Below are 16,270 nucleotides of genomic sequence, written 5' to 3'. Positions count from 1 at the left end.
ACATGCTATGAATGGTGACATGGAAAAGTATCAAATTTAGTTTATTTGGAGAAGAATAACTTTTAATATTTTAACTTTTTTACAAGGGCTAATTCTTTGAATGAAGTAGTGAGTAAATGTTCTAGGAGATTTTTTTTATAGTTTATTACTCGTGCACTGAAAAACAAAAGGAATAGTAGCTATTGACAGCATTTTCAATACATAATGTAAAACTACAGAGAAGCAAGAGAAAAAAAATTAAATGCTTTCTATTTTTCCTAGTTTCTCCTTTGGATGAGGCTCAAGATCTGACTGACATATGTGTTGTTTTGGGAACCAAAGTGTAGTCCAAAGACTGACACAAATTGTATTATTTCATTCCATTATGAACATAAGAGATAGGAAGCAGTGATGTGGCAGAACTGAAGAGGGATGCCATCAAGTGACCATTATATTTATTCCATGCAACTTTTTAAATTTTTCTCCTCAGAGTGCAGATTCTGTTTTTTTCAGAGGGAAAAAAAAAAAAAAAAAAGGACTATAGGAGCAAAGGTGTTTACTGTCTTAATGTTACGTAGCCCTCTCAACCACTTTGCAAGGGTTCAGTTAAGAATTAGACCTGATTTTATGTTCTCTGTGCACAAATACAATGGTTTTTTTTTTCTTCAGTAATGAAACAAAGCTCAGGATTCCTGTGTACCATAAGCTGGGAACACCAGCTGTACAACCAGACCTGAGATTCCTGAGCTTGCAGTTGTTTCCTGCACAAGCTTTAGTTTTTTTGTTCATTTAAGCTATTCAGATGAGTGGGAATGTTCTGCTGTCTAACTTCTGCAGGTGCCTAATCTTTGAGGGTTTTTTTAGCTGAATTGTGATCCTCCCCTTCATCCATGGGTTTCTCCTGGTTCTTCAGCTGACAAGTTAGTTGTATTGTTGGCTGCCAGTGGTACCTGTACTTCCCGGTAATTTTGAGTAGTGCCTCATTTGCTATTTCAATTTGCCTTTGCCACAGCCCAGAAGGACTTAGTGATGCTCAGGCTGTGGCATAAAGGCCAATCCACTGCTTTATTTCTATGGTTGTCAGTTCTGTGTAATCTTAATGGATCAAGTTTTTACGTTTCTTGCAGGTCCCTGAAGAAGTCTTTAGTTTTCTTTTCCTTACCAGGTTCAGTGAAAGGTCTCTGCATTCTGACTTCAAATTCAATTGACCTGCTTGAAGCAGGGAAGACTATTCAGCTTCTGCAACTCAATCATTGTCACAGAACTGTTCTTATCAACACTGAAATATGTGATACATGTATTTAGATCTTTTCTTAACCAAAACTTCTCATATCTTCCAATCCTTGCAGAAGGATAGTAGCAAGAAGTCAGTAGGTAAATGTGCTGCCTTGCTTGCTTGGGGTCATGGCGTGGATGACATTTTGGATCACATAATGCTGACAGCCTGGGCATTCCTCTAGCAAGTAGTGCTCTGCATCTTTTCAGAGGTGTTTTCGGTGTTCTTACTGCCTGTGGGAACTTGTAAATCTTCTGGTTGCACATAATGAGTATTTGCCAGTTAGCAGTAAGGGATTACAAATATAGACATTTTGCTCTTCTTCCTTCCTCTTTCATACAGAGACTTGCTCGTCACAGTTGTCTGTCACTAGACATATGTATGAATGCAGTCTGGAAACCTATGTAGTGGTTACATCCTTTCAGGCTCTTAGCCAGTCATTTTGCTGTTCTGTCAAGGTGGCCTTCAGCACTGCCACTCACTTGGCTAGAAGGATAGGCAAGGGCTGATCTCTTGAAAGTCTGGGAAAGGGAAAGTTGACTTCCTAATGTAGCAAGACCTGCAGTTTGCCTTACTTTTCTGATGGCTGTTTGTCACAGATTTTAATTTTTTTCTTTATGTTGAAATCACTCCAGTGATTCCAGAGAAGCTGAATTGAAAAGAATTCTTCCACCATAAATGAATCTAGGAAGAATATTTTACTGAAGTTTTTCTCTTTTTGTTTTTCTCTTTCCAAGTTGGCAACTTGGAAAATTATTCTCTGGCTAAGAGCTTACATATTGCCCTAAGTTACTCAGCATAAAAATGGGCATATGAGTTGGTCCTAATCTATAATATCTTCAGAGACTGGACTCCTTTTAAGTTTGTAGCTTACATGCCCATTTTTCTTACTTCTTTGTGTTAGTCCAGGTTACTGGATTGTGGTTTTGAGGAACTGAAGGGGTGGGAGGGCTTTCTGAGCTCTGTGATGGCAATGAGGACCTGGGCCATAGTTAGCTCTTCTCTGAGCCTTGTACTTGGAAGGGATGGAGAGTGTGTCCTTGGATAAGTGTACATCTTGCACAAATCTGAAGTCTCAGGTTACTTGAAATGACATCTATGACATGAATTTTTAAAGTTTCTGGTATTCTGTTAGTGTCTTCTTTGCATGCTTTTATGTATGGTGATGCTTTGATACCTCAATTTGTGTTTTTTTTTGTTTCCCTTTCCCCTTTGTTCAGGGTAGCTCCTGTGATTCACCTCTTGCTCAGGACTCAGTGTATTTTGTCAATGTGGTTAGCAATTGTCACCTCTCAGAATGAGAGCTGTCGAGTGTAATTTGAGGTCCTACTTTCAGCAGATGGTAGGACCATACCATCTCAAGAGATTGTTTCCAGCCAAGGCTTTTTTTAATAATTCTGACTTAACTCTTGTACTTAGTTGAACTCTGCATCAAAAAGGTTTGAAGAAGAGTTTGCCTCTGAATGCTGTTAAACTCTGCCTGTCCTCCTGTTGACTCTGTATTAATGTCTTCCTAGAGAAGTGATGAGAGTGATGCAGCCATATAAATCTGCAGAAATTCTGTGCCAGAGTTGTAGAAATCTATTTCCTTACAACTGTACATGCTTATTTCCAGAAGAAACTTTCTTGATACCTGCTTGTCTGTCTTAGCAGTGAGGTAATGTTGCGTTGTTAGGCTGTTGAGTCTTTTTTATCCTGGAGATTTTTATGTATGTACTGAATTTGCTCTAGGGTGTCTTGTGTGTGTAGTTCTCTAGTTCTTCTCTAGCTCTGGAGAACACTGCAGTCTAGCCTAATATGTGATCCAGTATGATTTTGTGTGGTTTTGTATCAAAGGACGTTATTCTGATAAAAGCCACTGTGTGAGTTTTACATCATTAGATGCAGTGCAGCAAGGAAGCCCTTAGTGCACTCTGGCATCTGAATTGTGAAGACAGCTTATTCATGGGGAGAAGGTAGAATTGGGAACAGATAAGGACATTAAGTTTTAGCTTGGTCTTTCTATGTTGAAAGAAGAAAGTTTTGTCATTTTCTTAAGGTTCAGTGGTTTCATGCAGCTGAATAATGTGGGATTTGCATGAATGCAGATGAAATGCATACACCTGACTGCCTTACAGCACCTTACAGCTCATGGGAGAATGTATTTTCCCCTTGTTTGTGTATAGAGTGTTCTGTCTGGAAGAAGGGAGGATGATGAGGATTTAGGATATGTTGCAGAAAATTTTTCTAGGAAGTTTTCAGTATGTTATTGTACGCACTCCCTAAAGTTCTTCCATGAGCTACTTCTACCACCACAAGGGACAAGAAACTGCTGAACTGAAAATACAAACTTCTGCCTGTGTGGAGCAAGAGGCTGCTGAACTGAAAATACAAACTTCTGCCTGTGTGGAGCAAGAGGCTGCTGAACTGAAAATACAAACTTCTGCCTGTGTGGAGCAAGAGGCTGCTGAACTGAAAATACAAACTTCTGCCTGTGTGGAGCAAGAGGCTGCTGAACTGAAAATACAAACTTCTGCCTGTGTGGAGCTTTAAAATCTGTTTAAGATGACCTCAGTGGAAAAGGAGCAATGATGAGTGGATAACTCTTGAATTTGGAGAGTATAGGAAGGGAGAATATTGTGTGAAAATCAGCTGCAGAAGACTGAGTTGAAAGCAACTGCCTGGACTAAAAAGTCATCTTAATTTAAGTCAGCTATTGAAGTAGAAGTAGTAATTGAGTACTTGCAAGTGCTTGCTTGTAAGGCAAGTAAAGAGGTCTGTGTGTCTGCAGGTAGATGAGGAGAACCTTGTGAACAGTGAGCAAAAATGAGGTGCAGCTAGATCAGTTGAAAATGATGTAAATCTGAAACAATTCAGCAGTTACTAAACTGAAGGCAGCAGTTTCTTCAGTTTAGTCGCAACTGAAGTATGAGCTCTTAAATGTGTTGTATGCTTATATATTTAGAGTGTTGTTTCCATCTTAAGTGACAAGATTTATTACAGAAACAGTTGATCATGTAAATTAATGTTGTCTACATTGAAGTAAATGAATACAAATCTGAAGTCTTAGGCTTAATATTTTCTGATATGTACACTGAGCTCTGGGTTCTGGCTGGCAAGATGTGCAACTTGCTGGAAGAAAATGTTCTGAACTTGCAAGGTATATAAACATCCTCCTGTATTTTCCTTCTCTCCTCCCCGCCCCCCCCCCCCCCCCCCCGCCTTTTTTGCCTAATACTGACTTCAGCATTTAAGCAAGGCACCAGGTGTTTTGAGCTAAACTAAGAGAGGAGGGGGTGCTGACCAGTGTACTTAGTTCAACTCCAGTCAGGTAACAAGTATTATAATGGAGCAAGATAGGCAGAGGTGCTAGGCATATCCTGAAATAATCAGGAGAGTGCAAGAGTCTGAAAAATCTTTCATAACCTAGATTCTTGCAAGGAACTTCAAACCCAAGACCAAAACAAAACCACTACCCAAAAAACAACAGAACAAATCCAAACCGAACAAACACCCCAAACAAGTTTCAGAGCTCATGCAAGTAGATTAAGAAGGCCCTTATGGAAGAACTTGGTTCATTTTACAAGTATTGTTACTGATTTGCTGTGTTACCCTGTAGTGGCCCTAGAGCATGTTGGAGTTCTTCAGTTTATTCATTGTCTTTTTTTCTCAGTAGCGTATGTTAAGGTAGGTACATTAGCTCCTAGTGTCCTTCAGGGAATGGTTTGGATGCTAAACAAAAGCTGATACAAGCTCATTGTGTAGTTCTCTGTTTTCCCAGTTTGCTTTAAAAACATGGAATCATGTTAGTTGTCTCCTGTTGGCTTTTCCACAAGAAGAAAGATAAAGGCTTCACTGCAAGGTAACAGGTGTTTTCTTGTCTTGTGTTCTTGTATAATCTCTCCAAGCTGTATGTTGACCATACATTAGCTATAGTGTTTGCAATGGGTATGTTAGGTCTACAGAAATTAATTCTAGTTGCTTTCCTGTACAATAACAAGGATGACTTTAAATAGTAATATTGTTTGCTAAAACTCAAAAATACTGTGCAGCATAATAAGCACTAGGATAGCAGTGTTGTTACATGGCTTCAAAAGAGATATTGTGGGTTTATATGACCCTTGGAATTCATCCTCATTCTCAAGAGTCTGCTTATGATGAAAACCTCTGCAGGCCCATGCTTTGGCATCATCATACCTAGGAATATGGAGTTATGAAACATTAACTAAAAAAGCTTGTGTGGTGATGACTCTATGCTAGAAGGGGATGTGAGCTTAAAAATTCCAAAATAGCATTGTCTATTGTCAGAGTGTGGAGGTCTGCTGAAGGGTTGTAGCATTTTGTTATTGTGGGTGCGAGGAAGAATCAGTGTAGTTGAGGAAACTGTCTTTATATCTGGCAGGACTGCACTGATGCATTTGTCTGGTCTCTACTGAGTTGCACTTTTTTTTTTTTTCAAAGTAGGTGTCTGATGGGAAAGAAGAAGCCAAGTGCTTGGAGTGAGCTCAGTGATAGAGGGACGAGTCTTAATGAGAACAGCTGAGATTTAGGGCTGGGCTCTTGTTTTAGGATGTGGAAGGCACAGTTGTGAAGATGACTCTTCATGGCTGGACTAACTGGGCACATGGTATTGTGTGGCTTGCAGTGAGACTTCAGTTAGCATATTGATGTTAAAGGTCACAGCTGAATCACAAGCTGCATTATATTTAAAAGCAAACTGAGAATCATATGGCAGCAAATACACAATAAGAAATGCAGTTAAGTTGAGAGGTATTGACATGGAAGATGACTCTGGACATCATCTTGACTTGACAGATGCCTTACAAGATAAAACAGTTACCAGATCATTCTTCTACACAGCTGAAAATACCTTGTGTATGACAACATGTTGTACTACATAACTTTTGAGCACAGGCTACTTAAAATGTCTGGCTAAACCCTGTGTCATGGTTGAATCCTAGCCATCAAGCAAGCACCACTTGCTCACTCCCCTACCAGTGGGATGGGAAAGGGAATTGGAAGGGCAAAAACTGGAAAACTTGTGGGTTGAGGTAAAGACAGTCTAATTGGAAAAGCAAAAGCCATGAATACAAGCGAAGCAAGACAGAATTGACCTCTTCCCATCACTGGGTAGGTGTTCAGCTTTCTCCAGGAGAGACACAGATGATCACTTTAAATGTCCTCCCCTTCCTCCTTCTATCAATATCCAAGTTGGTATACTGAGCATGAAGTCATGTAATCTGGAATGTCTCTTTGGTCAGTTTGGGTCATCTCTCCTCGCTGGGTCTCGTCCCAACCTCCCATGCACCTGAAGCCTCCTCACCAGTATGACTGACAGTACAAAGAGCAGAAAAAGCTTTGGTTCTGTCTAGGCACTTTTCACCAATAACAAAAACATCTATATTATCAACACTGTACTCTGTTATCAATGCTGTGTTCAACAGAAATCCAAAACAAAGCCCTGTACCTGCCACTTCAGAGTAAATTCAGCTTTGTCAGAGACAAAACCAGTGCACCCAGGCAGATCAACATTAAACTGGAGTTCCTCTAGGGAGGGCAGGATTTGCCTGTGTGATGTTTCCTTCAGCTGACTCTTGTGGTGGTGTGTGGAGAAGCCCATGTTCCAGCCCTAGGTGGGAAAGTGCGTGGCTAACTTAGCAGAGGTTTAGGTGAGCACTGCTTCTTGCAGAGTGAAACCTGCTGGAATGCACATTTTAGTGCAAGGTGAGACAATAGTTCTGTGGCAACCATTTTATAGTATGGCTAAAGTTTGAAATGAGTACACTTTCAGTGCCAGCTGACCTTCATGCAGAAGGGGACACTACTTCTTCCTTTTAGAAAATGAAAAAAATGTGCCTCATTTCTGATAGAGGAGAGTGTTTTGTTTTTGTTTTTTAATTTTTTTTTATTTGGTGTTTGAATACAAGGAAATAAAAAGAAAATGCACAGAAACATTTGGCAGTGCCTGTGACTAACTTCACCTGGACTCCCTAGGTGCTGAGTCCTTGCTCAGCTTTCAGCCTGGTTAATGCTAGGCTTTGTTTCTTACATTGCTCTTCTGAAGAGAATGCTTCTCAACTTGACTGGTCTGGCTACACCAGCAAGCTGGCATGAGTTCCAGGAGTTGCAAGCCTTTTCTGTTTCCTTGTAAATCTTTTTGTGCTCTAAAGTATAAGAAGTTGTAGATTGATGGTGTTACATGTTACCAAAAAGCATTAAAACTCTGTTAGTGGGAATATTGGCTTTGATTAATGAATTTGAATAAGAGGAAACAATTGTGAATAGGGAAAGGTCACCTTTTGAGTAGTAGTGTTTATAGCTTTCTCAACTTAGTCATTAGGACTTCTATCAAAGAAGTTCATCAAACAACTATATTTTGTGGGATTATATATTTTATGCTTTACTTATATTTTTCAAATTCCTAAGCATAAGGTAAAAATAAACCCCAACCAAAACAAATGAAGGTAAAAGTGATTCATTAATTAATTCTACTTTGTGTTTGCTGTTTGCAAACACAAAGTAGAATTAATGTTTGTTGGTCTTCCTAGTAGAAAGAACATGAAAAACTTACACAAGATGCTTTTGGCTCCTGTGATGTGGGGATTAAGATGGAGAGCAGTTCTTCTGCCTAACTTGTATTATTCAATTCCTGAAAATACTTCTAAAGTATTTCTGGCATGCTAAGTGTGACCTTTCAATATTAGGTTGTATTATTGCAGTGTAACAAGAGTGAATCTGAGCTAGCAGAATCCTGATCAATAATTTCCTGTGCTGCACAGGTGTATGGATTTTATGTGTGTTCCTTGTAGCATTATACGTGAGGCAATAGTTTGCATAATGTGAGTTTATATGTCTGGTTTCTTATGGCCTATGGTAAAACTGTATCATTTAGGATTCTTTCTTTGTCCCCCCATCCCCTCCTGTCACCTTTGTTCACTTCTGTGAGCCCTTTTCAGCAGAATAGACAATTATGTTCAGCTGCAGGTCTTGAAAATTATTTCATGTGAAACATTTGAATCTGAAGCTGCAGTGTTTTAAAATTTTTCATGACAAAATCCTTGCTTACTGTGCTCTGGATACCAAATCAGTATATAGACTACTGAGTTCTTAAACTTGGGTTACTTTCCTTCTCACAGCTTCTTTTTTTCACCTGCAAATACCTTTTCTTTACCAGATTCCACAAAATTAGAAACAGTAAAACTGGATTTGCTGGTTGTGGTCCTGTTGCTATGCTCTACATGGAAATACCAATTTAGCACAGGATACAGAAGTTGCCTCTCTTCACTGAAGAATTAACCAAGGCTTATTTTTTGAAATATGTCTTGTTTCAGAGGACTGTGGCGCTGGGGGTTATAGTAGTCTTTAATAAATAACTACTGAAATAATACCTGTAGACCTCTTAACAGTCACAAAGCAATACCAAGAGTAGTAATACAATGCCATCACAGATAATTAAAAAAAAAATATTTGCATGCCCTCATTAATCATTTTGTGTCAAATGCCTTTTCCCTTTAATTTAGCTCTCATGAGCAGAACTTCCTGATTATAAAGCTAAATCTTTTTTCCTGAATGACCATGTATCTTACTTTATGCAAATGAAAGTTGCATAAATCAGACTAGAGAAAGAAGCTATTTCGAAACCACTGTGGTTGTGAATACTGCTTCTTATTTCTGAAATGGGCTTTGTAATCTCCTACAGTGAGAGTTAAAATATTTGAATACTGTTGCTGTCTATCAAGCACTGAGTTTTTCCTTAATGTTGATAAACAGATTCTCCTAAACTGCATTTGTCCTGCCTCCTTATAATTTGAGAAGCCTGCTAGAAAGGAAGTGCGTCATCACAAAATCATAGAGGTGTTTGTAGTTTGGGTTGGAAGGGATCTTTTAAAGGCCACTTAGGCCACAGTAGATAATCTGTATGCTATATATACCAAAACCTGGTTGCTCTGTATTAAGGTTCTAAATGTCTTGAGAAGAACTTTGTCCATGTGTCTTTGAACTAAAAATTGTTGGAAAATTTTTGTCTTCAGCATTTGCTTAAACAATAGCATTTTACATTTGTCTCTGGAGGTGTGGCGGCGAGTCTTCATGCTATGTATCTTATGGCTCTTCCTCCTTTCTTTCAGTGAATGATATTGTCTAGAAAGGGTATGTCCCTTCAGGAGAGAGGTGCCAATGTCCAACCGGCCTAATAACAATCCAGGGGGGTCACTGCGACGTTCACAGAGGAACACTGCCGGGGCCCAGCCACAAGACGACGCAGTAGGAGGAAGGTATGACTGCTATCTCTGAGTGTTCAAATGTACAACAGTGAAATGCATGTGATTTAGAGAATAATGTTTTCCACCCTGCAATCCAAGCACTGAAACTTCTGTAGAATCTTTTTGCCTCTGAAATATTACATGTACTGTTACTGCATGGGATAAGCCCATGGATAGCTCACATGTTCAGCTAGAATAGCAGTAGTAGAGCTAGCTATAGGGGGAAAAAGCTGTTTTCCATAAATTACAGGTAGTAACAAATTCTTTCTCTTTCTTCCCCAGTTTTAAAAATATGGGAGGGGGATGACAGGGAGTCTATTACTGGGAATTTGGGAAAATATTCCTCTTTGACAAGACTGAGTAACTGGTACTCTGTTATTTTGCACTGCATTTAAATCCTGTGCAGATGTTGAATAATTCAAGAAAAAAAAAGTTTGCCATCATTTAATATGCCTGATACAATGAACAAGTGGACCAGATTGTATTTGCTGTGTAAGTGGTTGCCTCTGCAGTGCAGAACAAAGAAGCTGCTTAAGATCCTTAAAACAGTTCCATGGATGACTGTACTGTTACTGCTGTGAGTGAATCCTGTATGGATATAAGTGTCTTTAAATTTGTAAAAAGATCAGTCTGATGAAGAAAGGTTATAGTGTGATAGTAGGCAAATCTATTCTACTCCCTCAGGTACATTGCTGGTGCGATTGTTGAATATTGTACCTTGGGCTTGATTTTTTTTTTTTTTTTTTTTTCTGGATGGGTATTAAAATATTACAGGTCAGGGGCACAAAAGCTTTTTACTGTGAAGGAACTGGGCTATAAAGTTTAATGTTTAATGAAGATGAGGTGCATTTCTTGCTAATATCAAGTCTGAGACAAGTTGAACAACTGTTGAATGGATGAAGAAGGAGAATGGCCAACTTCTAAGGAACTTTGGGGAGAATTCAATCTGAAAAATGCAGCTTCACTTTCTCTAAACTAGTCTACTGTACAAGTGGAAGAGCAGATGATAAACACAAGCCTTCTCACCTCAAATAATGTGGCATAAGGAAGGGGAAGTTGCTGTCTTATGTAGTTAAATATTTTGTAAGCTAGAGTTGGTTTCAGAGAATAGCTCTTTTAACAGAGGCATAGTGAGCTCTTTGTTTCCTTCTGCCCATTCTGTGTTGTCTCTGCATCTCACTGGATGTTTAAATTAGGTATTGCCCTACCAACTATTTCCTTTTACATGGAACTTCACCTGGAGTCAATAAAGCTCTCCCTAGAATAAAGGATTGGAGGCAAGTTATTTGGAGATGAGATGTGGGATTCTTCTTCAGATATCTACTGGTAGTTCATATTTTACAGTAGAATTCCAGGGAGAAGCTCCATAGTGAGTGAGTCAGACAAACTGAAGCATTTTAACGGTAGCACTGTTTTCTTTTAAGGAAGTCACTCATCCACTGTTCTGGTGCGTTGTGATCTGTTATGCTGTCATACATTGGTTGAAGATTCACTTGCCTGAAATGACTGGACCTCTTCCACCTGTCATCAAATCTGTGCCAGACTTCCATGAATAAGAGTGTATTGCACTTTTTAACTGTGTTAGACCTTTATCAGAATGAGAGCTCCTTGCTAAAGTAAGCAGGATGGGAGAAGCTTACAGTCCTCTTTGAATCTGGGTGTCTTTAGAACAGGACCTCCTGTGCCTTTGCTTTTCTGAGCAAGCATTTTGAACTGTGAAAGCCTATAAAAAGGCCTGATTAAAACATGGTGGTTAATATAAAATTTAAAATGAATTTGTTGTCTTTTACTGTCATCAGCATCTCCTTTTTAATAAGGTGCTGGGCAGAAATGGCTATTGTACAAGGACCAATGTAAGCTAGATCTGTCAGGTCCTTACAAAATTTGTGGATGACATGGAAAGAGACAGACTGTCAGATAAGTTTTTAGCTGGGGACTGTCTTTATACACAAACCTCCGAGGACTCACCCTTCCATGTATCTAGCATGCGGTGGTATAGTATGTTTGATTCTGCTGCTGAGCAGTATACAGGAGGGTCTAGGGTCCACTGCTTGATGTGTCTTGTAATGCCTTGCTGTAGTCCAGTGATAAACACTGCTTTTGCTGCTACATTAAAAGAGCCAGCAAAACCCCAAACAAACACTGAGCAAAAAACAATACACCTTTTCTTACATTATGGGGTTTTTTTGGGATGCTTGAGACAATTTATTTTCAGTCTTTCTTGAATTTGTCATCAGTAAAATGAAACTCTGCAGTTTCAGCTGTAAAATCACTTAAAATAGAATAAACAAACTGTGGAAAGACTAGTTTCAGTAATATGCTCACATTGTGCAAATAACTGAACTTGTAATTTATCTGTGTTAGTATTTCAGTTGGAGCTGAGAATGTTCTTTTGAAGCCATATGACCACCTGCTGTGTTTTGGCTAATGTGGAATGATCTTGGAGCACTTGAACTGGAATCTTTTTGGATGAAACTGAGCTGAAGGTTGTGATGAGAGCAGTTTGTGTATGCTGGCCACTTGTGGTTGTTAATGTGTTATGCTTTGAAATAGAAATCATCGAAATGCAGAGATGGTGGACACTGATCCTTAATGGCAACTGTCTTGCTTTATAGATTTTCTTCTGCTGATCCATACTACTTACTGTTGTGCAGACAGTGTGAGATTTTATTCAGCCACTTTATTAGATCCACATATCTCTTACTCTCCCCCAATAAACAACAAACCAGTACGCAAAGATTGAAAACTCCTAACTCCCCCATTCCCTATAAAAAAGATGGAATCAGACAGTAATATGACTCTGTAGAGGATTGTTGCTTCATGCCTAAAATTAGCCACAAAGTTTGTAAGCAGACTTAAGGGCCACACCTCAAGTGTTGGAGGTTACTTCACTTTGGTCATAGATATGCAATCATAACCCTTCGAGCAAGGACAGGTTTCAATACTGTCTGAACTTGTGTACTTGATTGCATTTCTGCTTTGTATAAATAGCTTTCTCAGTGCTGGAAATGCAACAGCTATTCTCTTAAAGCTTTTTTTGTGGCTGAGGTATGTGCATTTCCAAAATACTGATTAAGGGACGAAAACTTGGAGAGTTTATGCAGTTTGTCACTTGTAATTTCAGACTTCGGTGTGAAGGCTAATAATCCAAGGTAAATGTGTGGTATGGCCAGATGGCTTTGTAATAGCTTTAGAGGTGCCTCTCTTTTATGCTCTAGCTGGAGTGAATGCAAGAGACTTTAGTTGATTTCGGTGTTTAAAAAAAGAGAGTCAGGAGAATGATAGTGCTGCCAAGCTGAAGTGCCAACGTATGTCTTTCTATAATCTTTGACACTTCTACAGCTTAAAGGTCTTTTGTTAAAACTCTGCCAATTTAACTTGCTGAGTTGCTGCTGTTCACTTGTATGAAGACCTTGGAAATTCCAAACTTCTCTGGTCTGTTCTGGTCTGTTCTAAATGCAGAATCTCCCTCCTGTTACATTTAGTATTGATAGACTGGCTTAACCTGGAAGTTACAATGCAAACCCATTTTTCTTTAGACTGGGCTTGTTTGATGTCCTCCTAACATCGTTACTTGAGTCACAATGAACAGGGGGATGCCTGTAATGGTTTTCTGCTGGAGTTTTACCAGCAATTCATGCTCAGCATAGTAACTTGATAGGAGCTTTTAGAATTTGATTTTGAGGTGGATTGTTTAAAGGTACAAGTAATGATACTAGAAAGGGTAGAAAGACAAATGCTGTTTATTTGCAGTTTGTGCTGTAACAGTGATGTGTGCTTTTCTCTAAAAGAAGAAAGAGGTCTGTATTTGAAAAGGGGTATATGAACTGGTGGTCTTGTCATTCCCTCCCCATGTATGCATATAAGCAAATTTGCCTTAGTGTAGTTGGACTAATGTGATTCTTCACTTTGTGTTGTCAGTGGTTACGTTGCAATAACTGTGCTTAGGATGAATTTTAGCTCTTGTGAGTATTATAGTTCTTACTGATTTTACTAGCACTTTGAAAAGTATTTAGTGTTTACCCCCAAATTTTGAATTACTGCTGCAATTGCACCTTCAAAATGGTACAGCATGAACCCTGTCTGAAAAGTTCTTGGCACACTTCACTGACGAATGACTCTCTGCAGGTTTTTAAGGAAGCAGTGATGATGCTGAAGTTTCCCTTTGCAGTAGTAAACTGAAGCAGATGTGTTAATGAAACTTTCTTTTCATAGGGTAGGAAGAGGAGGTGGAAGGTACTTACTGTCATTTTCTTAACTGTATATTGACATTGTTACTATGTGTGTTGAAGAATTGTGCTCTCCAGGCTTAGTTCCCAGTGATGCCATAGGATTTACTTTGAATGGGAGCAATTTGGAAGTGGTATTGTGAGGCACACAATAAGATCTTTTCTGGACATGGAGCAGTTGATTGCTCATTTCAGTTGTGAGCAATGTTTCACTGTCTTGGTATAGAGTAATGGAAGTGGTCCCATGTACTAGAACTTTCTTTACCAGTGCTGCAAATTTTTTTCTTTTTATTAGTGGCATTAAATGACAATGATGATTATCTTTTTGCATATTATTAGTCTTAAGTAATCTTTAGGAGTAGTAGTATTTAAGTGGCATATCACTTTGACATAAATAACTGCTATGCTGTAGTTCTATATGAAAGTAGGATACTTTATAAACAAAGTTAAATGTTTTGGAATAAAATATATACATGTTCTTGTGTATTTGGAATTGAAGGCTAAATGATCAATGAGATCATTGTTGGCTGTGTGTAGGACTTTGATATAAGCAGAAAAAAAAGTGCTTTTGTCAATTATATTGCTTTTGTTCTAAACAGGATTTGGTTTTGGACCAGTCTTGGTGTTATGTTAACTGGTAAGAACTTCCGTGAGACCTGTAAAAAATTAAATGTGATGTTTGAGTTGATGGGGATGACATTTGGAGTATTTCTGAGGAGAGAAAGTAGATGTTTTTCCACAGCTTTTTTTCATCTGTGCTATTGCATTTTTCTTAATCTCATTTTTGACAGAAATAAAATAATAGTTTTTGCAGACTTTGTTTGGAGGCATTGAATAGCTCACTTTCAGCTGCTGAGGGACATGACTTAGATTAAACACTTGGTTTATTAACTAACTTCAAAAGGTTTTTTTTAATATGTGCAGAGTAACTCTCTGAGAACAGGTTCTAGTTGCTTCTTTATTATGGTTTTGCTCAGAGCTGGCATTTTCCACCATACTGTTTATATAACACAGCAAGCTAAATGGTGGTTAGCTTGTCAACTTCTGTATATTTGTGTTACTCTAGACTTGAGTGTCTGCCTGTGAACTAAAATCTGCATCAGCAGACAGCTTTGCCCAGTTGAATGAAGTATTGGAGTTGTTTATGAAACTGGGGAGGGAAGGAAAACAAAAAAAAAACCCTACGAAACACAGCTTGAAGGTGTAGCAGGAGCTTAGTCTTTCTGGAGGTGGCCCTGCAAGCTCATAAATACTTAGCTCATGATATTTTGTCATTAATTAGTCTCTCAAAACACTCCTTGCTGGAATGATACTTCTTAATGTGTGATACATTAATGGAAAAGACTGAAGAACTTGTAAGTTACAAGTCAAAGGCCTTGGATTATAGATAAAAGTACATGTAGCTTACAACCTTAAAATCAGCCTTCCAGTTACGCATATATCTTTTGTAGCACTTGAATGCTCTGCAAGCATTGCTCATTCTGAGCTTTACAGACAATTCTAACTACCTTTTTATGTGAGGTAACTTGAAGGAGACCATAAGTAAGCTGTCACAACTTAAATATAAATTGGGACAGTGATACTTGTTGATGTATGGTTAGAATTTTTACCTTAATCCTAAAATCAAATTCCCAGTGTTCTTGTTCTTGTAAACCTGAGAGGAGAGTTCATGTCATGTTCCTGGTGACTGATATGCTACTGCATGCACAGTTGCTATTGTATTGTGGGCTTTCTCTTTGTAATTCATGCAAGGTGCATGATTAAACTCAAAGTGAGAAGTGAGAGCACAGTAGGTGTTTCAAAATAAAATTTAAAAGAAATCTCAGTTGTGACTCCCCATTTGTGATGTAACCTTTCTGCTCAGAAGGCAGTTTATACTGATAGCTTGATGGATAAAGAAAGCAAAGCAAATGCTAATACTCTGCATGTATTCATGATCCCTAGGATATGGCTGTAGCTTTAATGGTTGACACAAATTGGACATTGGTAGGAAAGTGTATATGTAAAACTTTTAAGAATCACAAGGGTTTAAATGTGAAAGAGGAGGAGCCAGAAACAAGTGGAAACTTTTCAGTGCATGTTTTGCATCTATTGTCTTAGCAGTATTTTAGTTGAAAAGTTCTTCAGTTATTGTGTTTTGTGAAATCTAAAGCAAAACAAAAATCTTTACAGGAAAGTAATCTTTTAAAATGTACTTCAGAATAAGTGAGCCCTGATCAGTTTAGCTTACATAAAACTTGAGTTTCCTGCCAAGTGCAAATTATGTAATAATGTCTGTTACTCCCATAATAAAAACATTTCATGGGGAAAATTAAATGTCACGCCTTACTCTTTTGTTGGGAAAAGGAAAATCCAAATACTCAAGATTAGGTGAAACATTCTCAAGTTTACCTTGATGGAGTTTGCTCTTGTGACATCAAGATCTAACAGTTTTATTTCACTTGCTTTTGATAGTAAAGAGTAGTTCTTGCTGTATGATAAATAAAAATTAGTTACTGGAATCTGGAGAAGATACTGTTAATTTAATCTTTTCAGACTGTCACACT

General features: G+C 38.4%; 1 protein-coding gene across 8 annotated transcripts in view; it reads left to right on the top strand.

Annotated features, from left to right (window-relative positions):
• TRIP12 (thyroid hormone receptor interactor 12) overlaps positions 1-16,270 on the top strand; it is an 81,244-nt gene that overhangs the window by 18,087 nt on the left and 46,887 nt on the right. For all 8 annotated transcript variants that reach the window (XM_077785657.1, XM_021536976.3, XM_021536975.3 and 5 more), the window contains exon 2: positions 9,361-9,507. In XM_077785657.1, coding sequence (XP_077641783.1) covers positions 9,410-9,507 — 98 coding nt within the window. In that variant the 5' untranslated portion in view covers positions 9,361-9,409. The remainder of the gene's footprint in view (positions 1-9,360; positions 9,508-16,270) is intronic.

This window comes from Lonchura striata, chromosome 10 (genome assembly GCF_046129695.1).
Source record: "Lonchura striata isolate bLonStr1 chromosome 10, bLonStr1.mat, whole genome shotgun sequence".
Lineage (NCBI taxonomy): Eukaryota > Metazoa > Chordata > Aves > Passeriformes > Estrildidae > Lonchura > Lonchura striata.
The sequence above is the reverse complement of the archived record's forward strand: the minus strand, read 5'-3'. Positions and strand labels throughout refer to the sequence as shown.